Source organism: Paroedura picta, chromosome 3 (assembly GCF_049243985.1).
Source record: "Paroedura picta isolate Pp20150507F chromosome 3, Ppicta_v3.0, whole genome shotgun sequence".
In the NCBI taxonomy this organism is placed as follows: domain Eukaryota; kingdom Metazoa; phylum Chordata; class Lepidosauria; order Squamata; family Gekkonidae; genus Paroedura; species Paroedura picta.
The window spans coordinates 135,514,228-135,539,645 of NC_135371.1; the positions used below are offsets into that span (position 1 = coordinate 135,514,228).

General features: G+C 45.7%; 1 protein-coding gene and 1 long non-coding RNA gene across 6 annotated transcripts in view; one reads left to right on the forward strand and one right to left on the reverse strand.

Annotated features, from left to right (window-relative positions):
• Positions 1–224: 224 nt before the first annotated feature.
• TMC6 (transmembrane channel like 6) overlaps positions 225–25,418 on the reverse strand; it is a 37,751-nt gene continuing 12,557 nt past the window's right edge. For 3 of the 5 annotated variants that reach the window (XM_077328092.1, XM_077328094.1, XM_077328095.1), the window contains exons 4-20: positions 24,825–24,953; positions 24,275–24,433; positions 23,466–23,571; positions 23,202–23,295; positions 22,015–22,269; positions 20,875–21,068; positions 20,490–20,634; positions 18,407–18,562; positions 17,972–18,144; positions 16,140–16,221; positions 13,646–13,743; positions 11,984–12,079; positions 9,714–9,789; positions 8,237–8,370; positions 6,479–6,655; positions 4,766–4,844; positions 225–1,685 (exon numbers count right to left, since the gene is read on the reverse strand). In XM_077328092.1, the coding sequence (XP_077184207.1) occupies positions 1,590–1,685; positions 4,766–4,844; positions 6,479–6,655; positions 8,237–8,370; positions 9,714–9,789; positions 11,984–12,079; positions 13,646–13,743; positions 16,140–16,221; positions 17,972–18,144; positions 18,407–18,562; positions 20,490–20,634; positions 20,875–21,068; positions 22,015–22,269; positions 23,202–23,295; positions 23,466–23,571; positions 24,275–24,433; positions 24,825–24,953 (2,249 nt within the window). In that variant the 3' untranslated portion in view covers positions 225–1,589. Of the gene's footprint in view, positions 1,689–3,296; positions 3,376–4,765; positions 4,845–6,478; positions 6,656–8,236; positions 8,371–9,713; positions 9,790–11,983; positions 12,080–13,645; positions 13,744–16,139; positions 16,222–17,971; positions 18,145–18,406; positions 18,563–20,489; positions 20,635–20,874; positions 21,069–22,014; positions 22,270–23,201; positions 23,296–23,465; positions 23,572–24,274; positions 24,434–24,824; positions 24,954–25,418 lie in introns of all 5 variants that reach the window. The other 2 variants (XM_077328097.1, XM_077328096.1) reach the window with 2 other exon arrangements.
• On the forward strand, positions 3,344–16,160 carry LOC143832942 (uncharacterized). Its single transcript, XR_013229458.1, has 3 exons — positions 3,344–3,398; positions 11,917–11,986; positions 16,069–16,160. It is a non-coding gene; the product is annotated as an uncharacterized LOC143832942 (long non-coding RNA).

The following is a 25,418-nucleotide window of genomic DNA, read 5'->3' on the forward strand; positions in this document are numbered from 1 at the left end:
ACAGATTCATCTTCCCTCACCAAGGTCTCAGTCATACATGCCAGGTCTACCACATGCTCTGCGAAATATGGTTGCAGAGTAGAGGCTTTGAGGTTAATTGATCTGGTGTTGCACAACCTCAGTGTTGAAGTCAGGATATGATCCTTTGTCTCCTTGCATGTCAAGGGATGGGGCAGGGATTAGAAAAACCACCCATATAGCAATAAAACACAATATACACAGTATTAAAATATTAAAATATATTTATCCTGCCTTTCTCTACAGATGTTCAAGTTAATTTATGGAGCATTGGGGGGAATGCCGAATCACTGGGACAAGAAAATATTTGTGTAAAATTTTCATTACATTTGCATCTGAAGAAGTAAGATATGACTGAACAAAGTTTATACTGAAATAAACTTGGTTAGTCTTAAAGGTTCCAGAGGGCTAATATTTGCCAGGGCCAAGCCATCCATTATACTGTGGATTTGAGATGGGATCTCAACATGTAATTTGTCCTTGATAAGCACATGTAGGTTGTTCAGATAGGATGCCCAAGTGGGATTTGCCCCCCTTTAAAATCCAACTTTTCCTTGTGCACTTTTATATGACAGAAATTATGTCCCACCAGCTGCCACTAGTTCCTAAAGTGGGGCAAAACTGGGTATAATACAGGTAATTTTCTCTCTCCTCTCATCTCTACTGAAGCCATTAGCAGCACAGGGAGTTAACCCTGTGTCCCCAGGGGTGCAGCCACTATTCAATACCATCCCCTCAAGCTGCTTTTTTCAGGTCAAAGTACGTATTAGGAGATCCGATCACAAACCCTCAACTGCTTGGTCCTCATTACAGACTATAACCCAGTAGTGAGCAAGGGCTAGAGCCACCAAGGCCATTGGGCCCAGACTGCTCCTAGGCAGTTTTAACCAAGTTGCCACTGAACCGCAGATGGCAAGATGCCGAATTTTATCTTGCTCTGTACTTCTCTCATTAATTTAGTAATGCAGTGATAATGATCATGCCACATTCTTTCTTTTTTGTTTACTTAGAAATATGGGGAAATGTACAGATGGATCGGGGATTTTGTGGCCACAACCTATGATATCCTACTGTTTTGGACAGCCAGGTCTTGCATGCTTCACCCAACAATGCATACAATCCAACCAAACCAGTTAACAACAAAGGAGGAAACTAAAAGGGAATGAGATTTATATGAGAAATTTACAAAAAAATGTTTTTAAAAAGCACCAAATGAGATCCCTGATAGAACACACACACACACACACTTCTGCTAACATCCTGTCATAAGGTTTGTTTTATACTTTTATGACCCTGTAAATTCACTACAGAAAGTTCAGAGCAAAAAAAGTTATTCAATCCATAAAAATCCAGTCAGTGGGTCTTTTCTTCTGAAAACCATCAATTTTACTACCATTCAAGTAGTAGTTCAGAAAAGTCTGGCTCTACGTACAAGGTGATTGCTCATTTGTCTGTCTGCAGAAGCTGGACTCACCACCAGAAACCAGGAAAGGAAATTCTTCTACAAAAGGTTCCTGTGAAATTTCTGACAATGAAGATGCATGGAGGCCAACAACTGGAGGCTGATGTTTTCAAAAGCATGGGATGATCCCACACGGCATTCTGAGAAAGTCCAATATTTCTACTGTCAGCACCCAGGCAGCATTTCTGGCATGTTCTGTAAGGACCTGCTTACGGAAAGGGAAATTTGAGTTGTTATCAACAGTGCTAAGTGGTCGTGACAATTTTATAATCTAGATAATGCTCTTAATGTACTGCTTAGCTGCTTGCAGAATACACCTCCCCCCCCCCTTCTTTTATTGTTTCTTCCCAGAAAGGCTGTTAGCAAAAGATCTTGGGATCTCAGGAGTCTCATGGGAGGAAATATGTGTGCCCCCTTGTGGCTCAGTTGGAGAATGGAAGAATTTGAGTCATCAGTACCAAGAGGCAAACTAAACAAAAGAAATAAAACTAGATTTACAGCAGCATAACTCATGGGGCTGAATGTGGCCTATGTTGCATTCTTCTAATGCTGGTGGGGGCATTTAAAGCATAGCATGAGTGGCTAGGAGTGGGTGCTGAACCTGTGCCACCTGAACACTTCTCTCCCCTTTTTCAGCAGTTTGTCTTATAAGACCCATGGGCAGAAAAGGAGAGGCTATTTTAGATAGCAAAATAAAAGGTAACTCTGTTCACCCAGCTATGCTGTGTTTTAAACTGTAGGTACCCGCTTTGCATGAATTTAGCAGGAGCCCAGTTTGGCTCCCATATCATCAAGCTAGTCTCCCTATGACCGTTTACGCACTGGAGATTTCATGCTGGGCTGCAGGCTGGAGATTTAGTTGTGGTAGGTTGCCCCACCCTGCACCCACACGGGGGAACATTTGGTCCAGTGCACCTCATCCACCCCAATTTGTGCTCCTGCACGGAAGCTGGGACAGTGAAATTCCCAGTACATAAGTGGTTCATCATGCAACTTGCTTCCATCAAGATGGTTTTCTATAAAAAGACCTCTCACAAAGGAAACAGGTTAGCATCTTCTCTGTGTGGCTATACACATCCACTGAGTAAAATACAAGCAGCAGGCAAAAGAGCCAGCAACAGCCAGCTCAAAATGTGAAAACCTGTTTGCTGCTGAATTTGGAATGTTACAGTTAGAGGGAGGTCATTCCCCTGCTGCCTTGCTCTGCCTGCTGCAATAGTTGGTACTACGTTTGCTGCAAATGGGACTAAATCAAAAAGAAACAATGGCATTACACATCATTCAGAAGTAGGGATGCGTGAGTTGGTTTGGATAAGCCAAATTTTTGGAGCTATCTGAGCTGAATCACTTATCCCTGCACTTTAAACGGGCCAAATCAGCCTCCCCCTGCTTTCTCAGGCACTGCCTGAGAAGGTGGAGTCATTTAAAGGGCCCACCAAGCAGCTGATCATGACACATCAGCAGCTTAGCATACTCCCCCATCCCTTCTCAGGCAGCAGAGATGCTCTCCACTGTTTGGGAAGGTGAAAACAATTCAGTCCAGATTTGTCCGAATCCAATACAGTGAAGAGCATTTCGGGTGATTTGGATTCGGCCCCAAACAATTCCAGCTGAGTCCAAAGGGTCTAGATTTTTTCTGCATGCACATGCCTATTCAGAAGCTGCTTCTTATCTAGCAGGCAGTCTGGCTCTGAGCACAGAATGTGCAGACATGAACCCACAGTCTGGGTAGACCCCAAGCAAAGAGCATACTAGGTTTATCTTTTCTGAGCACAGCCTCCTGTCACTGCCATGAGATTTACTGCCAGGGGCTTACCTCATCCTCACTTGCTGCATTCTCATTTCCCATACACAGCATGAAGCTTCTGAATGAGAAACGTCTTGTCTTCGCCTTCCTAGAACAACAGAAATGTTTAAGGTGAGCTGCCGGAAATGGGCTCTTCTGATGCCAGCCATTGAGCACAAGAAGCTGCCTTATACTAAGTTCTGAATATCCTTATACCTTGGCCCAACAAGGTCAGTATCGTCTACTCAGACAGGCAATGGCTTTCTGGGGTCTCAGGCAGAGCCCTTTTCACAGCACCCACCACCTGGTCCCATTAACTGGAGATGCTGGGAACAGAACCTAGGATCTTCTGCATGCCAAGCAGGGGTTTTTTCAGGGGGTTAGACTAGATGACCCTGGAGGTCCCTTCCAACTCTGATTCTATGATTAAGTAGATCCTCTGCCACTGAGCCTCTCCCTTGTGGCCTACTTTCCATCTGCAGAAACTGATCAGCTTTGATTCAGCCAGAGCAACTTTCTAGTTCTCCCTCCCCCCAAATGTTTTATATTCATCTTAAAACAAACAAGATTTTGATTCTTGCAAGCCATCTTGGTACAAATATTTGATATGAATTCCTATAACAATGGAATTCAAACAGGAATTTTGAGGGTATAAATTTTTATGGGGGCAGAAGGAGATCAAATCCAAAGTCAGCGAGCCTAAGGTCTATCCAGATGTAAGTCACAAGGAACTTGCTTGCTGAACAGTGTCCCTGGGATGGCCATCAGGGGAACCAGGAGAACAGATTACATGCACCATTCTGAATTCAATACTATTACTGGAGCAAATATTTTCTAAAGCAGCAAAATCAGTTCTATTCTGAACCAGGCCTCCAGATAGCAAGACTTTAGGGTCCAATCTTGTGCTTGTTCACTCCTGAGGCTGCAATCCTAAAAACAAGGAGTAAGCTCCATTGAGTAAAACTACATTTACTTCTGAGTAGACCTGCTTAGGATTGCTCGCTAAGCACAGTGGGGCTTACTCCTCAAGTGTAGGTCTTGGAAAGCCCTTCTGTGGAATGGGGGGGGGGGGAGGAGCCATGAGTGAAAAATAACCCAGGCACCAACACAACATGGGGGGGGGGGGAGTTGGATCAGCATTGGGCGGGTTTTGCATTTTCAGCTAAGAGAAGGGAGGTTTCCAGGCTTGTTTAAACTGATATCGAGATCGGGCTCTGGGCACCTGCTCCAGGCCTGCACCTGGACTGTACAACACCAACTGCCCTGCCTTTGGTATACCACTGCTGTGGGTTTTCTTATAATCCAAAGTAAGGCTTGAAGGACACAGGGCCACCTTTTATCCCATGTGTTTATATGGAATCCTGTTTTTTGCAGAAATGTAAAAAAGCAGGAAAAAGCTTGTTCGTGATACAATTGCAAGCAGTATTTCTTTGCCCTTCGATACGTTTCAGTCTCAACAATCAACCCCTTAAAGATTGTAGAATCCTTACAAAACTCACATTGGCAATCTGCTCCTTCAGGAGGGAAATGATTCTCCGTTGACCCTTCACCACCTGAATGTTGAGGTAGATCACAGATCTGCAATCACAAGCATGTGGAATGTCAAGTTCACAGCTGAGGAGCTGAGAGCAGCAGTCATAGAATCATAGAGTTGGAAGGGGCCATACAGGCTAGCTAAGCCAACCCCCTGCTCAATGCCAGATCAACCTTAAAACATCCAGGATAAGGAACCGTCCACCACAGATGCCGACTGGCAGGAATTATTCTGTCTATGTACAGACAGCAATGCTAAAAAAGGCAAGGATTCACTTGACCATTAGCAATTCCTGCTGCTGGTATGTCAAAAAGGCCAAAATAAACCCAACCATGATACAGGGACCTCTTTTTCTGTTAACTGTAAATTGTGCACATCTGATTCAGATTTTGGTCACATGGGGCAGATGATGAAGCAATTTAATTCCTTAGATACGTGTACATAGAGGAGAACCAACTAAGCCAGATCTTATTCAGTTGTTGCTAGCCCATTAGAGGGCTCTTGCCTGCTTTCTCTCATGCAAAAAAGGAGTGTGTATCCATCTGTCTTCATTTCTCTTTTAAAATTCACACATAATGATCGGATGATTTTTTTCCACAAGGGTTGAAGAGTTAAATCTTCTCTCCTTGTCATGCAGCTCTGATCCAAACTGAAGCTGGGCAAGCGTGCTTGTATATGCAATTTACCTACCATGGACAAATGGAGATATGTGATCTCCTTCACATATGCTTTGACTCCTGGTGCTCCTGAGATCTCTTTCTAAAGAGCCTCTTGGTGTCCTGGCCTTTGGGAGCGACAGCAAATATGCTTGCCTGAGCAGAAACACACTGCTGACATGTCTACGGTTCTACTGTGTAGCGCGGAACGTGTATTTAGAACAGCCTATGTGGCCTCATTAAAGGTAAAGGTATCCACTGTGCAAGCACCGAGTCATGTCTGACCCTTGGGGTGATGCCCTCCAGCGTTTTCATGGCAGACTCAATACAGGGTGGCCTGCCCAGTGCCTTCCCCAGTCATTACCATTTTACCCCCCAGCAGCAAGCTGGGTACTCATTTTACCAACCTCAGAAGGATGGAAGGCTGAGTTAACCTCGAGCCGGCTGCTGGGATCGAACTCCCAGCCTCATAGACAGACAGCCTCAGAAAGCATTTCTGCCGCTTACCAGTCTGTGCCACGAGAGGCTCATAATGGCCTCATTGGCACAGAGTTAAAGACATATTGAATGTCTATCAATATGTTCTAATGTCTGTATCAATCATGAAGAATGTGCTTTAGCAAACACCATTCATGGTGTCACAGCTTGATTTGAGGAACAGAAACCATAACTGGAGAAACCATCACTTATGAACTGGAGCATTTGCTGGGGATAGATTAGGCAGGGGTAGTCAACCTGTGGTCCTCCAGATGTTCAAGGACTACAATTCTCATGGACTACAATTCAAATGCTGGCAGGGGCTCATGGGAATTGTAGTCCATGAACATCTGGAGGACCACAGGTTGACTACCCCTGGACTAGGGAAAGGGCATATACTCCTTCTCCATTCATCTTAATTACATGATGGGATCATGTGTACTCCATACTAGGTAAAATTGTGTTCCTCAGACTGCTGGCATTTTGAGCTGGGAGGGGACAGGATTTCTCAGGCTTAGATACCTAGTGAAATTCTTCTTACTTACAATAAAATCCCAGAGATGACAAAGAGGAAGAAGGTGTTTTGGATCATGTGCTGATGGATCCATGTAAACCAGCTAAGGTTTGGATTAGATTTCTCCAGCTGTGTCACCCACATCTTCCCAGAATCATAGACAGTTGGAAGGCTTTGGAAGGGCCCACATCTCTCTGACGGTTTCACTCTGAATACACACAAAGCATACATCGGCTACATACTTATTTAAATATATTTATAGCCCACTTTTCTCCCGCAATGTACCCCAAAAGAGTTTACAGCATCATTCACCCTGCCATCATTCATCTCAACAACAATCCTGTGGGGTAGGCTAGGCTGAGAGACAGTGACTGACCACCCAATGTCATTGCTGAGTGGGGATTTGAACCTGGGTCTCCCAGATCCTATTGGATCTGCTTCTTGGATCAGCCTAATCCAATTTGAAATGCAAACCAAGAAATGAAGTTTTAGGGACATTCCAGAACATGAGAAGGGGGGGAAACCCCAAGCAGTTTTGACTCATAGTGTGAAACTCACACAGTCTTGGCACACCACCAGGCACACCAATCATGTCACGGACTGAGGCAAGCCAGATACATGTCCCTGCTGTAAGGGATGCTGGAGGGATGGGAAAGAGTAGCCACTCATTGGCTGCCATGCTAAAGTTGTGCAATGGGGAATGCTCACGCAGTTCCACAGGGCCTGGAAGATGGAGCTCTTCCACCAGGCCTTTTGTTCAGGGCTGCTAAGATCTGGGTTCCCTCTTGAACGAATAAGATCTATGCTACACCTTATAACCCCCACCCCCGGCAATGTGTTATGCCTCTTCTGTGAGCAGGGGAGGGGGTTTTAGTTCACCGCCAATATGCTGTACTGGATTTTATGTTTTATGGGGGTTTAATTGTGGGTTTATGTTATTGGTAGCCACTATGAGCCAGTCACGAGAGTGGCAGGTTAAAAATTATATTATAAATAAATAAGCATTCCAAGGCTCTGAAAAAAATGTAAAAATAGCACAAGATACAGCTGTAACAAATTCACAAAAGTAGGTACAAAAGTCACCAGTGACATCAGGAGTCCTGAAAGAGGCAAGTCCCTGTGCCTCAGCTGAACCTGCCTCACGTAGTTGTTCTGGGGGACAAAATGAGGCAAGGAGACAATGACTGACTCTTGCAAACTCCCTGAGAAAGAACAGGATTAAAATAATTAGCAACAATTATCAAAAAAGTGTGTGGGGGGAATTATAGAAGAAAAGGTAAATGTTTTTTAAAAACGCAGTTAGAGCCATAGAGTTGGAAGGAACATCCAGGGTCATCTAGTCTAACCCCCTGCACAATGCATGCGCACAACAGTCAGCAGCATGGAGGCAGCCATTGCCATGGCTCTACTGCTGCCACTGCCTGCCTCCTGCTGCCCGCTGCCTCTCGCAGACACTTTTCAGCTGCTTCAGAACACCCATCACAGCTATTCTACTCTCTTGACAATATACATGTACTAGGTGAGAAAGCAGCTATTCTGAAAAAGGGCTGATGCCTTCAGAATCATAGAGTTGGAAGGGGCTATTTAGGCCATCTAGTCCAATCCCCTGATCAATGCAGGATCAGCCTCGTATGAGTTAAGGACACATAGCCAAGCAAGTCAGATGCGACTGGAATTATAGAGGAGTGACGACAAAAGCAGGTTCCCATAATTGTCCCAATCTATTCCATTTGTATCTGGGACTTTCTAACTGCAGCAGGTGTTACATTTGCATAGAAAAGCTACTCACGACCAGATGGTGTAGGAGAGGAATATGGAAGCACCCAGAAATGAAGGGAAGCACAGCAAAGTGATGAAGATGGTGCTCATGTGAGATGCACGCCATGGTTTACTGGGAGACTGGCAATTTCTCATTAAGCTGGTCTGGGAGGGAGAAAGCCAAATGGTTCAAACTGTTTCACCACTTCTTACCTACAAACGATTCTAACTGGAGCTTCACCAGAAAGCAACAGTACAGGGGAGACTCACCCCATTTGGAACCCCTAAGGAATTCCAAATAGGGGTCCGACAGTCAATGCCCGTGAATATGCACCTGGGAAGCCCAGCAAGCAGCCAAAGGGTTAACCTCCAGCTGTTATTCCATTCCAAACTGTAGCCACCTTGAACTGGCTTTTCAGGATAAGGCTCCACTACATACATTACAGGAGGTTTGCCTCTCATCTTATTATCAGTGATGACAAAGCAAAGGTAGATTGGTTGCTGTGGGACAGGAGCCCCAGATAAATTTCCACTGCTTTTAACTATTACTCTAAAAGTTGAGAAAAAAACGAGTTGTTCGTTTTCTTAAAAAGCTGAGTCCAGGTCCCCACTTGGAGCAGGAAAATGAGGAAAATAATACACACACGCAACACTGTTGTGGCATGGAAAGTGGTATGTGAGGAGGGCGGCCCATAGGCATCGGGGGGCAGGAGGAGCAGTGCCTCACATGGTTGCTCACCCACCCAACTAGGTGGCAGTGCCTTAGAGCCAGGCAAGAGGCTGCGGTGGGTGCTTCTGAGGTGGGGAGGGCTCCCTGGTATGCCCGCACTAGGTGCTGAGGACCAACACACAGTGGCCGGACAAAGGCATTTGGGGCAGTGGGGGGTGGAGCCAGAGCAAGAGGTCGGGGAGGAGGCAACTGAGTGGCAGCGATGGAGGTCAGGCCGTGAATGGAGCCCAGCAGCACCAGCACTAGGTGCAATTCCAGCTGTCTTCCCATGGGTGGCGTTGGCCAGCAGGCATGTGGCAGAAGCTAAGGCAAAGCCCATCCACCATGCTGGAGGAGGAGCCTCTGGCGGCCAGTTGCTCCAGCTGCATGCCCAGATGCAGGCAGAGGTCTCCAGCCTGCACCTGGAGATTGGCTAACCCAGGTTGGCCAGTCCCCTTAACAAAAACTTTGCCACTCCAACAAGAAATGTCTGCCTGAGGGCCTGGGGGTGGGCGAAGCAGGAGCCCTCCCTCCCCCTGTGACTGTTCCAAGCCCACTTGGGCTTTCCTGTATATTTGTTAGAGACACATTTCCTACAGCTACGAGCTACAGGGAACCTAGATTCAACTCCTTAAAAAAGCTAACATACATCTAGCTTGGTGCTTAGCTATGGTTTGGAAATGCCCTTCCCTCAATGCAGCCCGCAAGCATTTCCGTGATGCTCCTCTATGCTTGTGCTTGCCAAAGCAGCCTCAAGGGAAAGTACATTGCTGCTGGTAGGAGATGGGCAGCTCCTTACCTTCTTAATATAGAACAAGAGCACCAGCTTGAGGATTTGGACAGCTGGGAGGATTGGGGCAAAGAAGACCCCCAGCCTGGAAGGAAGGGAGACAAAAGACTGTTAGAACAAGCTTGTGTGGTGCGCACAAAACAACCCCCCCCCCCCCCCCGTTTGCAATCAGAATCTTGCGAGCTGTTTTGCATAATTCCAGTATTTTCATAGACTCTGCAATGTTCTGCTATGAGCTGAAGGAAAGAAAAGTACAAATAATGTGGGGATGGAGGCAAGTGGGCACCGGCCAATTTTACCCCTTCCTGGAAAGCATAGATGAGACTGTTATGTTTTTGTACCCTCCAGCATTTAGTCTTTATAACGTGTAATGCACAGGCTATCCTTGGGTGGTTTGAACCCCAGAGCCAAATGTCACAGCCTGCATCCTCACAGAGTGGGGAGGCAGAAGCATGATGGGATCCTGTTGAAGTTCCAAGTCTAATTCAAGATGCTTTTTTACCTCTAAAGCAGCTTGCAGCCTGGAAACTGCATATCTCTAAGTTCTACTGGAGACAGACAACTGAAAAAAAAACCTCATCTGTATAAGCTAGGGATTCCCAAACTAGGTGGTACACCCCACGAGGGGGGGGGGTGAGGAATTTGGGGGCAGTAGGGGGGCAGAAGTCTGACTTCCTGCTATGGCTGCATTTTCCTAGTGAAAGACGTTCCAAGGTGGCTTGCCCTTGCCTGCCTCTGGGTAGTAGCAACCCTGTATGTCCTTGGTGATCTCCCAGCTGAGTGCTGGCCAGGGCCAGCCCTGCTTAGCTTCCTGAAGAAGGTGGGCTAGATGGGATCATATTTCTGCTGAGATCCTCCCCACTCAATTTTTGTCTTTTCCAGGCTCTACCCCAGGAATTTCTTAACTCAGGGTTGGCAACCCTTCCCCAAAAGTCTCCATCTTTGGAAAGCTGGAGAAGCCTTTTCCCACTTGCTCCTAGCCATGGGATTTTCCACTGCTTGCTTCTCTCTCTCACTCTTTCTTTCCCCATCTGTCTTTCTCCCCAATGGGGATCCAAAATGGCTTCACAAAGAACTTAGAGATATAAGAATATGTGTGTGTGTCTAAGTATGTTTTCCAAACTAAAATATGGCCACTGCACAACAACCAAAAAGAAGTGTGGACCATATAGTGTGTTTTGAATTTGCAGTAGACCTAGCAGTAGGAAAGAGGTGTATGTCTGTGTGTGTGTGTGGGGGGGGGGGGGGGTAAGGGCAGCACTAGGGATGTGGGCTGGGAGCCGAGAGGGTGGCAGCCTGAAAAAGTTTGGTATAAACTCTAAAAACTGGTTCAGACCTCAGTGATAAACCCGAGGTTGGCTGGGTGGAGATCTGTGGGAAAACAAAGTCCAGATTCAACAGGCTTTGAAAGTGGCTAATTAGAGCTGATTAGTTTTAGTGCTGACTTGGATATTTATTTTAGTATTATTGCTATTGAAAGGAGGAGGAGGATCTTATATGCCACTTTTCTCTAACCAAAGGAGCCTCAAAGTAGCTTACATTCGCCTTCCCTTACCTCTCCCCACAACAGACACCCTGTGAGGTGGGTGCAGCTGAGAGAGCCCTAATATCACTGCTCGGTCAGAACAGCTTTATCAGTGCTGTGGCGGGCCCATGATCACCCAGCTGGCTGCATGGGGGGGAGGGTGATCAACCCCGGCTCACCAGATTAGAAGTCTGCACTCCTAACCACTACACCAAGCTGGCTCTCTTGATGTATTGGATGTTAACTAGAACACTGTGGATGAGGCGGGGTACAAGTGTTTAGATTTAATAAGCACATTAATTAATAATAAACACATTAAAGGTAAAGGTATCCCCTGTGCAAGCACCGAGTCATGTCTGACCCTTGGGGTGACACCCTCCAGTGTTTTCATGGCAGACTCAATACGGGGTGGTTTGCCAGTGCCTTCCTCAGTCATGACCGTTTACCCCCCAGCAAGCTGGGTACTCATTTTACCGACCTCGGAAGGATGGAAGGCTGAGTCAACCTTGAGCCGGCTGCTGGGATTGAACTCCCAGCCTCATGGGCAAAGCTTTCAGACGGCTGCCTTACCACTCTGCGCCACAAGAGGCTCTTTCGCCACAAGAGGCTCTTTAAACACATTAAGCACATTCTAAAGGTACTCAGCTTTCTAAAAAAATGCTCTGTGCTTCTATCTATTCTGTGCAGGGAGAACTGAGCAAACGGCAGCATGAATGAGTGAATGGGGAGAAGAATGGGAATGAAGATTTCTCACCAGGTCAGGGTTTGTCCATAAATCAGCTCCAGCACATTTCTAGCAATGTCAAACTCTGGCCTCTGCTTACTCTGCTTTTTTCTCTCCAAAATCATTCTGTATGACAGTCAGAGATTAAAAAAACAAAAATTAGAAGCTTGGCTGTTGAGTGCCTCCTCCTGGTTCCTTGCAACCGGCCAATGAGCAGAAAGCTTTTTCCAAACTCAGCTCCACAGAGACTGATTCCACATTAGCAGACATACCTTGTTTTAGCCTCATTTTGGACTTTGATTGGATGCTAAGAGTTACCACTTTCCTTTCCTTTCCACATTTGGGTTTTCCTTCCCTCGTTTCCCTGGCTAAAATTCACCAAATGTTTTCTACATTGAGAGTCAAAAGGCAGCAGCCTTCCAACATGCTTTGCTTCCTTTCCCTTTTCCCATTTTTTTTTTTTTTGCAAAATGGTGCCTGCTTGCACCTTTCTGTTCATTGTGACTCTTCATTCCACCATTCTGTGCTCTCAATTGCCTCCCCCCACCCCTCAGGTATACTGGACATCATCTTTTCCTCATTGCCATCCTTTCCTCATTACCATCCTTCCTCCCCCCTTCCCTTCCTCTCCCTACTATGGGAAGTTGCTGCGCATTTCTCCCCCCCCCCCTCTCCCAGAAAGCCTTCTTGGGAGTATTGCCTAATTCACAGACAGCTTTAAAAAGGGGTATCTGCTTACACCTTTCTTTTAATTGCGCCACTTCATTCCAGCATTCCGTGCCCTCGATAAACCTCCCCCCCTGTTATAGTGGATGATATATTTTTTAAAGAAACCTAAGTTATCACATTACAATGCTGCTGCATTGTAACACCCTCTTTAGCAGGGAAGCAGAACAGAAAGGGGGCTCCTGCAGCTGCCCTTATGACAGGCTCCAGCACCCTCTCCCTGTGCTAGGAGGCAGATGCAGAGGCTGGCAAGGAGAAGGGAAGGCAGTGAACTTGGGGACCTATCCCATGGGAGGGGGAGGAAGGGAGTGGGGAGTGAGGATGGCGATCAGGAAAGAGGCATGCACAAACAACTCAAAATGGAAGGCATGGGGGGGAAAACAAATTCATGGATTTCCCCATTGGGAAGCCCCGAATTCCAAATTGGGAAGCTGCCTTGACAGATGAAATTACTGTAACTGGGAATTTCCTAAACTCACAGTAAGTCAGAGGGCAATTTGGGTCTGTGCTTAGAAAGGTGAGATTTTATGCAGAAATGGACAGAAAAGTCAGCTCTTTAAAAATGCAAATCCAAATGATATCGCTGGTATGGAAACAGTCTCAGTACATGCTCTGGGATTCTTTCTCTGTTCCCCCTCTTCTCTTTCTTTCCCTGTTTCCAGCAAACTGTTCTTAATGGAGGCATCTATCAAGAATAAGAGGCATCTCTCACAGCCCCACATTCCACCATAATTAGAAGCAATTTAAATGTACCCCAAGGTCTGAGTCTTCTTTCCATTCACAAATATGCACTAAAAATGTAGATCCAATTCTACCCCCTTACTTCTTGACTACATGAATTAAGGCGTGCACAATTGCTCCTAAATGACACAGTGCATACTACAAATGGAGAGAGGCAGTTTTGTTCTGGCATGCAAGAGAAAATAATAAAAATAATATTTGGGAAAGGGGTGGCCTGACCATTACCTCCAAATCAGTTCTCCAAAGAAGGTGTCCAAGAGGGTGAAAATGAAATCCATCATCACCAAACGGTATAGCTCCTGTCCTACAAAGGTCTCCCAGCACTGCGGAAAGATGGATTAGACATTAGAACCTAGGGAAGGAAAGCCTCTTCCCACCACTGTTCACACAACACTCCCCTTCTCCAAAAAGTCCTTACGAAACAAGCAAATGATCAAGGAGCAGTTCCCACATCCACACATAGTGCTCCGCCCCTGTGCTAGGCAGTGATCGGGTACAGGCTCCAACTCCTCTTCCTATCATATGTAGCCAGCACAGCTGTAGATCTCAATCCTGTAGATCAGTGGTCCCCAACCTGCGAGCCGCGGCCCGGTGCCGGGCCGCGAAGGCCAGGGCGCCGGGCCGCAGCTCCCTCTCCCCGCTCCCCCCGCAGTAAAAAACTTCACGGGCCGCAAGCTTGCGGCCCGGGAAGCTTCTTACTGCGGGAGGGCGGGGAGAGGGAATCAGGGCCAGCCGCGCCCATGTGGGCGTGGCCCACGGGCACGGCCCGCGAGTGCGGCCCAATGCGTGGGCGCGGCCGATGCGTGGGCGTGGCCCGCGCGGCCCACGGGCCGCGCCCCAATGCCCTGCTGGTCCCCAACCTCAGAAAGGTTGGGGACCACTGCTGTAGATCTCAGTCTTGTTGAGTAAATGCTTCTGTCATAAGGAACATGATATGAACTGAGCCAGGGCCAGCTGTACCCACTGACTCTTCTATAAGCAGACACAAAGACAAAGGGCTTTTCAATCCCAGTACGAACACACACATGCTTGAGAGTTCTTTCCTTAGAAGTTTGATCTGATCACTCCCATTTGCTTTATGACTTGGTCTCACACAGCAGATGAGGCACACAGGTGGGGAGCACTGGGTTACAGCCTCTGTTGCTACTCATGTGTGGGAAGAATGAGCTCAAAGGCTCCTTGCTGATGTCTTGGCCAAGGTCATTGGGGTCATCAATGGTGGTAGAGGCCAGCAAAGGGACTCTGTGACTCAGACCGATCCCTCAGTGACAAGACTTGCCTATTTCTGTTTGCTAATGATGCAGTCATCTTAGGAGCATTACTGTGAAATACACCCATCCTCCTCCACATGGGCTCAATGCCCAAAGTGGGCATCCACACAGAAATCTGAATGCTGAACCTCTCAGTGCAAGTTTTCTTCTTCTGGAGTTCTGTCTGCCAAGCACACCCTCAACATTTCATGGGAAGGAGTCACACTTGTCCTTAAAATCCTTATCTACTTTACTTTAAGATCTCAGCAGAGCCTATTTTTGCTACATGGAAAGGTCTTTGCCAGTCAGAGAATTCTTCCCGCTTGCTTTTGTAGGAGACAGGGGTTCAATTTGCTGTTGGATCAACAGGGGAATACTAACCCTTCCTTAGTGCAACCAGAAGGATAAGAAACCCTGTACTGTTGAAATCAGATTGATAAAATGCTTTCCTATCCCACAGCACTCAAAAGTATTGTATAACACTCTTGTCATGGGGGTGAGGGGCTGGTGGGGGTTTGTGTCGCCTCCCAACAGCCCTCTGGTCTCACGCATCTCCCCCTTCCCATCTGCCTCCTTCAGCCAAGGGCCTTAACTAGCTGCCACCTCTCTGGTCTGGAGCTCAAACTAGGTAGTGCCCAGTGTACTGGGCCTTCCAAACAGCACCCCTTCCTAATGAGGGCATTACCAGGTGAATGGCTGAGCTTCAGGTGTGAAAACCCAGGCAGATTAAAACAAACAGCTGTAATTTAAAAGGTGGGTAGTAACAAACAGATGGAGAAAAAACACTTTGGACCAAACACTCGAACAGGGATACATTTGCAGCTAACAGGGCAATATTAAACCATGAGGAGCCAGCAAGAAAAAAAAAATAAAGCTCCCTAATGTGGCTGCTGGTCCCTATTGAACTTAATCAATAGGTCCCTATTGAACTTAATCATGAAGTTCCCTATTGGTCCCTATTGAACTTAATCATGGTCCCTATTGAACTTAATCATGAACAACTCCGCCTATCAATAATGCACGAAGCAAAGAATTCATAACACAATGCAGCATGCTTGCCCTAAAAGGAGAATTCCCTAGAATTCTGCTCCAGCTTCCAGATCATCTTCACGGAAAACCTTACACACAGGACATGGATCAGAGCCTGGATGGACAGGTCAAGATCTGTATCTGAGAAAAAGGGACAGGATAGTTTGACCTAAAACCCTAACCTTCAACAGAAACTTCAGTCATCCTAAGCAAAAAACTGTGTTGCTTGTTTTTTTCAGAGCAGGCATCCATGAGCTGTTATGACAGAAGCTATTTAGCCAATGCAAAACCAAGGACAGAGAAAAGGTATTTTTGTTCTGAACACACAAAGCAATTTTTCTCATGCTTCTTTTGCTGTTATTCTGCTAGATAAGAATTTGGGCCAGCCATTGTGAGAAGAATCCCAGCAACGGCTACAGTTCTCCTCTACTGATACTGACCGTGATCTTTGAGGATGTCGCTTTCCGGCTCAGCCAATGGTAACACAGCAGGCCTAAAACAACCATTTTCAGAATTAAATTCCTGCATGGGGGAAAAAATAGAGAAAGGAATTCCTGATGAAGAAATTTCCCTCCCAGCCAGATTAACCAGTGACCAGTCCCAGGAAAAGACCCTTCTCTCAGCTGATGCAGGCTGGATTTCTTTTGCTCCAACACATGGGAGTCTGTGCGCAAGCAACAGAACAAGATGACCAGTGTGGTAAGAGAAGCTTCCTTGGACTTCCCTCCTACTCCTGTTGGCTGGGCTACTGAAAGGACCCAGGTTCCCATCCCCCATTCTGCCATGGAAGCCTGATGGGTGGCCTTGGGCCAGTCACACACTCTCAGCCTGAGACACCTTAAGGGGTTGTTGCGAGGATTACATGGAGGAGGGAAGAATCATGTCAACTGCTTTGGGTCCTCATTGTGGAGAATGATGGGGTATAAAGTAAGTAAGTAAGTAAGTAAGTAAGTAAGTAAGTAAGTAAGTAAGTAAGTAAGTAAGTAAATAAATAAATAAATAAATAAATAAATGGTTGAATGCATATGAAAGCAGGTTTGGAGATGGTCACTTTTTATGTAACCTTTACTAGAGACTCTTCTTTCATCTCTTTCACCTCTTGCAGTAACATAAAATGTCTTAAAAATATTAGAATATTGACTCTGAATCTTTAATGCTAACTTCCTCCTGAGGAAGAATTTGCATGTTTGAAATGGGCCAGGGATGAATTTGGGAATAAACAGTTTCTGCCTTCACATCCATAGATTAAATCCATCCTACAGAGCAAATATACACTAAATTATTCTATGATTCAGCTCTAAAGTTTGACCTTATGAACCATGCAACAAGCCTTCTTTGTTTCCTCATTCCAAGCAACAAAAAAACATCAGAAAGGAATTGTCTGTTTACCTTAAAAGTATTCCTTTTTTTTTCAGGACCCTACACCTGCATTCTTCCAGAATGCTGCTGCTGCCCTGATACCAATACTGGTGGTTCTGACAGAAAGAAATGCTCAAATTCTTTCCATGCCAAGAGTGGAGGTAATAACACAAATGGAAAACTTCCATAAAGTTCCATGCTTTGTAGCATTCACTACCAATCATCAGAGACCTTAGAAAGGCCTTTGAAATGGGAATCATTCAGTTGTCTTTTCTTTGTATTGGTACAGACAAAAGAGAAAGGCTACCCATGCCTTCAGATATGAGACCCACATGTTGAGATCCAAGCCCACTGCCAGAGCCCCTAACAGCAGCAACTAACACAACGCTTAACAACCCAATATCTTGCTCCAGGGTCCATCACCCGGACTATGAAACAAATATGTGTTGGGAGTTTTTAGGTGAAACTTTAGGATTCCCTAGTGTGTTGGAGCCAAATTTAGACCAGGACTTCTGCATGCAGAAAAAGGAGAGTTAAAGTTTCTCCTTCCCCACACTGTATACCAGTTTCCTGACCTGAATCGGCCTCATGGAATTGTGTATTTTGCCCTGTGAAGTGATACATGTGTCACAATCAGTTACAAGAAAGTTCATCTGAAAGGTTGAAAACACTGTGTGAGGGTGGGGGAGTGTTAAGCCTCCTCTTGTGATATACCATTATTCCAATCTTAATTGGGAAACTCCTATCTGGGAATTTAATTATTACTCAGCAGCTCCCTGTACATATCTGCTTGACAGTCCCTGGGGCAGACTAGGAATAATTCATCATATAGTTAGGCCCAGAAAATGCAGTGGAAATAATATATCTGTTATCTTTTGACCTCCTTGATTTAAGCTTCCAGACTCTGGATTACCTGCAGATGGCTACATAGACCTCAAGGACCGGAGACTCTTGCTTCTCCCAAGCAGCCAAGAGGTTGTACATATACGGCATAAGCAAGTTAATCAGAGAGACCAGCAGAGGCAGGGCCAGGAGCAAAGCTTCATTCCCAGTCTGCACACTTCTTGTGAGTCGGTCATGGTGAACCTAAGGAGACACATAATGTGTTACTTGTCCCATAAGGCGTAGTGCTGGGCGTCCCCAATTCCTCCTTACTCTAACTGAGCTGGAACAGGATTTAGGAGAACTTTTAGATTTCTGAAAACTCACTCAAATAGTAATAAGGAATTGCCCCCTTCCCAAGAGAAGTGAAAGATTCCCCATCATGCATCCAGAAATCAGAGACACGAACCCACTGCAGCTAACAGCATAATAGCTTTCGGAATGGGAGATCCCACGGGTCACTTACCTCATATATATATTCAGAGAAGTAGTAGACAGCAATGACACAACCCAGAACTGTGCCCAGGGATATCATCCAGGCCAGCAGCAGGACTACCAACCTCCGCAGCCTCTTCCACATGTTTAATGGGTGTGACTTGGACCGCCGCTCAGCCAGACACTCCTGTAAAGGCAAAAGCCGACCAGAAGGGTTCAATGCAGACTCTAAGAATGACTTCCAAAGTGGCCGTTAGAGAAAGAAGTAAAGGTAAAGGTAAAGGTATCCCCTGTGCAAGCACCGAGTCATGTCTGACCCTTGGGGTGACGCCCTCCAGCGTTTTCATGGCAGACTCAATACGGGGTGGTTTGCCAGTGCCTTCCCCAGTCATTACCGTTTACCCCCCAGCAAGCTGGGTACTCATTTTACCGACCTCGGAAGGATGGAAGGCTGAGTTGACCTTGAGCCGGCTGCTGGGATCGAACTCCCAGCCTCATGGGCAAAGCTTTCAGACAGCTGCCTTACCACTCTGCACCACAAGAGGCTCTCTGCCAAGGTAGCAATAATTAAAATCAATGTGCTAAACAGAAGTTTTTGTTCTAATTGCTCCCAACTGAAATAAAGGATAATGACTTAAAATAATGACTCATGGGCAAAGCTTTCAGACGGCTGCCTTACCACTCTGCGCCACAAGAGGCTCATAAGAGAGAAAGAACAGCCCTCTAAATAATACACCCAACTGGGCCAGCAGCAATTCTGTTGCTGAAAACAACTTGAAAGACTTCAGGGCCTACAGGAGCATACTATAAGCCTTTCTAGAACAGGAAGGGCAGAAAAGTAACTGCAAGAAAAGGCAGAGGCATAGAAGACTACAGTCTTCAAAACAATATCTTACTCCAGTGGGACACCTGTGCTAAGTTTGCTACAGTCAAAACAACTTATTCTTGTGACTATCTAAAGATGCCAGGGCAGGGTCTTGGCGTGGAAGCCCAGGCCTTGTTTCAGAAGGTCTCCCCAAGTTATGGCACAGAAAATGGTCACTCACCCCTTTGTGCAATAGTGGTGGTGGGAAACTGATGCTAAATTGTGTGATAATTTTGGATGAATTACATCTTGATACATGAGGGAAGAAGAAGAGTTGGTTCTTATATGCTGCTTTTCTCTCCCAAAAAGAGTCTCAAAGTGGCTTACAATCGCCTGTCCTCTCCCTGCCACAGACATCCTGTGAGGCTGAGGTCCTTGATATTAGTGCTTGCTCAAAACAGCTTTGTCAGTGCTGTGGTGAGCATGTGGAAGAGGAGTGGGGAATCAAACCCAGCTTGCCAGATTAGAAGTCCACACTCCTAACCAGTACACCAAGCTGGCTCAGGAGTGATGAAAGTTGGGATCTTTCCCATTATTCCAGTGTAAATAAATATGTAGTTGATTATCCTAGATTAATGAGCATGGCACCCTTTTTAATTCAGTGTGTTTGTGTAATTAAAATAGGCAACTTTGCAGATTTCCCCCATTACGGGTTTTGTGTATAGAAATAAACCTGTACAGTTTGGCAGAGTTTGAAATGGGCCAGGGATAAATTTGGGAATAAACAGTTTCTGCCTTCACATCCATAGATTAAATCCATCCTATAGAGCAAATATACACTAAATTATTCTATGATTCAGCTCTAAAGTTTGACCTTATGAACCATGCAACAAGCCTTCTTTGATCCCTCATTCCAAGCAACAAACAAAGTTAAGTGGGCAGAGTTTTATAGTAAACAGGGATGCCCCAAAAACTGTGGGAGCAAGGGCTACAGGGAGCTGAGCTTAGAAGTTAAATTCTAAATCCTCAAATCTTTGAGCAATCGTTTTCAATATATATTTTCCCTCCTGGCCCAAGAGCTAAGATACAGTGCCTATGTTTTTAATCCTAGAGATACATAATTCAGATATACCAACCTGAAATGACTTGGTCACCAAGCATATCCACAAGTCAGCTTCCAGGAGTAGTTTGTCAATGCAACTTCACATGCGAGATCTATGCTGCACTAGAGCAGGAGTTGCAAGTGCTTGACTGGCAGAGATCTAATATTTTCCCTTTTACAACCTGAATTCCTCTGCTCAGTGCTTACCTTCAACTGTGTGCAGATGTTTTCACTCTGTAGTCGAACAGAACGTGCCTGGATCACCTTATAGTCCCAGGCACAGAACACCTTAACTGTCAGGTCCCCAGAGGCACTGCCCACACGATAGCTTTCCCCAAAGGAACGAGACATGCTGCAAGGAGAAGATACAACGATTGTGATTTTTTTTCAGCCCCCATAGATCAGAGAGTAGTTTTATTTTCACAGCACAGGTCCCAATCAAGGCATGATGCAGAAATTGTAAGATACCCAGATAATTTTTAATTGCTGCACAGAGTGAAAGCCAATATGAGATGTGGTCTTTTACCTAAGAAGATACAGGAGGAAGAAAATGTCTTGACACCATGCAAAATAAGCTGTGGATGCATCTCACCTGTACACTAGCAGAATGCATGTCACAATGAAGGAGACCCCAACAACAAATAAATAAGCCAAAGGCATGTTGTATGGCAGATGAACATCCTGGGATTGCTGGCAATGTGTGATGCTAGAGCCAGAAGCACATGGATCATTGAGAGTGACATTGCTGTAGTAGCCATAATACATCAGTGTGTGGCTAAAGTAGCCCTGTAAAGAAAAGAGAGACTGCTAGCTGCAGATGCGGGATTTGTCACTCTCCAGGTGATGGTACCTGGATATGGTTTCATGGGGCGGCTTCACACATGCATGTTTGTCGCTTTGGCCCATTATGCATGGAGTGGGTCCACATTTGGGGTGGAATGGTGGCGGCTAAAATCACCAATTATGCATGCTGCAGGTGGCAACCAGGCGCAGAGTCAATGTATGGTGCCGAAAAAGCCGCGTTAGTGAGACACGGAAGAAAGTGGAGCTTCCCGGGACCAGGGCACAACCAGAAGCAGCTCCAGAGTAGCCACGTGCATAATCGGATACTCTGGGTTTTGCTGCCATTGCGTTCTGTCCCGTGCGTAAGCGGTTTGCTTTGCTTCTTCCTCCTCCGCGTTCTCCATGCCACCGTTTCAGCGGCCGTGAATAATAGGCCTTTCTCAAGGCAAGCTGAGTTACACATGTAGAAGGGGACTGACAGGTAAAACACTGTAGAGAGAATCTGTGGATCTTCTTATATGCTTTTTTCATTCACATATATTAGCTGCCAGTCAATGAAAACAAAAATAAGAGACGAACAATCTATATCTCTTATCACAACAACACAATTACATGTAAATTGTCAATAGCCTGTTTAAATCTGATGGGATTTATAAGCTGAAATAGGGTGTCCCTAATCCTTACCCTACACAGGATCTCAATTTTTCCCATCCTTTCAACAAGATGCAGGGTGTTGTCTGGATTTTTTTAAAACTATGCCATCATACTTGGATGCACAGTTGCACTAGGATACATTATCCAACACATGCAGATGAAGATCAGATTCACAAAAACCTGTTATAGGCACACTTCTCAGCCAGGTCTTAGATGAAGGAGAGGGAGAAGAATATGATTGGGAAGAGACCTCTTGGTACTGGCAAGAACTTGATTTCATAGTATGAATACTCACTGCTCCAGTGAAGAGCTCAAGCCCTGTGAAGGTTTCGTTGTTAGATGTGGTGGGAGGGTACGTGGCCTGCATGCCAACCACAAAAACCAGCAGGATGAGGAATATGAAAAGATTGAACATGATCAAGGTCTTGAGGAACAGGAAATAGGAGAGGATGCTGGATCCAAAGCGACCACTTATCTGTTTAAGGGAATAATACCAGGGCTGGAGAGTATGGAGCAAGGAAAGCCAACTATACCAGAGATTTCGGAATCCCTGCAGGGAAAACAAGAGAATTCTCTTTAGCTGAGCATATTCTAGCCAGAAGCACACCGTGTGTGGAATAAAACAACTACCTCCTTACTAACTCCTTTGCCTTCTCAAAAATGGAAGCAGAGACTAAGGTGCTCATGTACTGAAAAGAAAGCTACCGTTTTGCCCTTGGCAGTCATTCCTTTATCATGCCTTTGCAAGATGAAAGAAGAGTGGCAGCTTCTCCTTCAGCTGTGAGACGTTCTGGTTCCATCTTCCTTTTGTGTAGTAGCCAAGGAATAATTTCTATTTGGGCAGCTCCTAAAAAGAGTTACAAAAGCGACAACTCTTGCCCAAACTGGGGAGCTCTGTGAACCTACTTGAATTCAAGAGTCACCTTCTCCACCCCATTTTGTCACCATTGTGACTGACAAAAATTACTTTCTTATTTATTCAGTGAAATAACATGGTAAGATCTTCCTAAACAGTTTGAACAACCTTCTAGCCTTGCTGGAATCAGCAGAATCTTCAGAGCTAGCAAAAAAACATAAAACGGGTCAGAGCTTTCTGCAGTTGTTCCATTGGTTCTCCAAACAACTGTGACATTCCTAATAGAAACTTTATACAGGAGGTCACATTTTCCTACAAAAGTCAGGGACCTCAGAGTCTATTTTTTCTTCACAAGGAAGATACACATATTCTCCAATCTTATTTCATAGGATGTTTGTACAGCTGGTATGAAAAAATGAGGGATGATTTTGTCTGTATAAATGGAATTAGCTCCCTTGCTGAAAGGGGATGACAACAGCATATCTTCAACAGGGGTGAAGTCAGGCCTCCATTTTGGCAACATCTGCATTGGATCTAAGCACATATACTCCTCTCTGTCCATGGGCATGTGTGCTAAAGTAAAGCCTTCCTAAATGACACAGAATGTGGCGAGGTTCATGACTCACTAGGATGATGTAGTATTTAAGCCGGCTACAACGTGACAAAGGAGCTGTTGTCTTGGGCTTCTTCAGGGTACCCGAGTACCCGCTTGAGTCCTGCCTACAAAGCCAAAAACAGAAAGGACCACTTAAAAGCTGTGCTTCTGGAGGTAATCAGGTTCTCTGCATGTCCTTCAAGCACAGAACCATCTGCATCTTATTTTTGCACTCTCTGCTCAAGAAGAGCTTATGAGCAGAAAAAGTGAAGCACACCTTCCCACAGGCACTCACCTGAGGCTACGTTTCTCTGCCAGACTCAGAGGCATCGCTTGCAACATATTAACACGTTGACTTGCTGGCAAGCTCTGAAGTTCTTTTACCAGCAAAGTACGCTTGGCTAGGGAAGGAGGAAAACAGACAGTTAAAAAGAAAGATATCAGAGCAGGTAACTATAGTACTATTTTCAGAACAAGAGCAGTTTGTTTTTATACCCCACTTTTCACTATCCGAAGGAATCTCAAAGCGGGTTACAATTGCCTTATCTTCCTTTCCCCACAACAGTCATCCGAGAGGTAGGTGAGGCTAAGAGAGCTCTAACAGGACTGCTCGGTCAGAACAGCACTATCAGAGCTGTGATGAGCTCATGGTCACCCAGCTGGCTGGCTGCATGCGGAGGAGCGGGGAGTCAAGCCCAGCTCACCAGATTAGAAGCTGCTCTCTTAACCATTACACTAAAACAACTCAGATGTTTTGAAGCATAAAGGGGGGGAAATGTCAGACGCTTGGCCACCTTGCTCCCACTGGATTCCCTAAATGGATACTGCTGTGTTTCAGGGCAACAGCTATTTCAGACCTTGTAGCGTCAATTGCCCCCTCTAGACCCATGAGAGAGTTCAGTTTGTAACAACGTTTTATAAATATTTGGAGAGAGGTGCCGAGTATGAAAAAATAAAATGAATGAAGCCACATGGATTATAATTATTTCCCTATAATGCTGATCTACCAGAGCAGCTACAAAGATGGATGGACATTGTGTTCAGCTTCTTGCCGTAGTGAGGGCCACGCATGCAACATCTTCCTAGCTCTTTCAACAGACTCACCATCCTCTTCTTCACGACTGGAATCCAGGTCTATCCCAAGCTGCCGGAGGCTAGGCCTTGCGGAGTGGGACACTTCCTGCAATGGGGGACGGGTGCTTCTGCGACGCAGTCTGGCAGTGCGATTATAATACTGGGAGAGGATGGCTCCTCTGCTGCGACCTGCAAGCACAATGAGGGTCGGGAATAAATAAGGAGATCCTCTAGGGCTGTCTTCTTCAGGATGGGGAATGCCTGGAGATTTTGGGAGTGGAGTTTGAGGAGAGTGGTGTTTGGGAAACGGTAAATGGGTATAAGGAAACCTTCCCAAAATGGTTGTTTCCTCTGGGAAAATGGATCACTGCTGCCTAGGGATCGGTTGTAATAGTAGGAGATCTCCAGCCACCATCCGAAGGTTAACAGCCCTAGGCCCATCAGGGGGAAAGTTTTCTTCATTGAACTCCATCTTTTAATCCCCACATTTTGTATCCTGTTCTGAAATCCACTCTCACAAAACAAGGTAATCTGGGGCCAGGACACAAAGGGGGCTTCCTTGAAGGCTCACTTAACTCACCAATTGTGCGGCTGGGCATGCTGGCTAGGATGCGCAGCGTAGCTGAGGAGAAGTCAGGATGTTCCTCTGCCTGTTCTGCTTCCCTAACCTCAGTTTGGCGGGCAGGAGAAGTTATATAGGCCAGATTCTCTGGAAGGAGAAAAACAGAACTTGTTTGTCTTAAGTGCACGTCAGTGGACAGCCTATCTCCTTTTAGCTGCCCTGTCGGAGCTGGGAACCTCTTCACCTACTTTTTATCCTCCACCTACTCTCCAGTACAGCATACACTGGCACTTCTCAAACTTTCTGAACTCAACCATTCTCTCCAAACTTAGGCAAAGAAGAAGAAAAGTTGGGTTTTATACCCCGCTTTTCACTGCCTGGAGTTCCCTTATCAACTCTATGGTTCTTTGATTCTAAGACAGCTTTGACCCTTTCTAAAGCCACTCACAGAGAAACACCATTAGAACAAGACAAAAGCTCTTCCTTAAAACATCAAGTTGAAGTACTATAACAAGTGGGGAAATGGTGCACGAATGAAAAGCCTCTGGTAGAAAGATGAAAATTGCCACATGGCTGGAAACTGAGGGATCATCCCAAATTCCAAGTGCATCA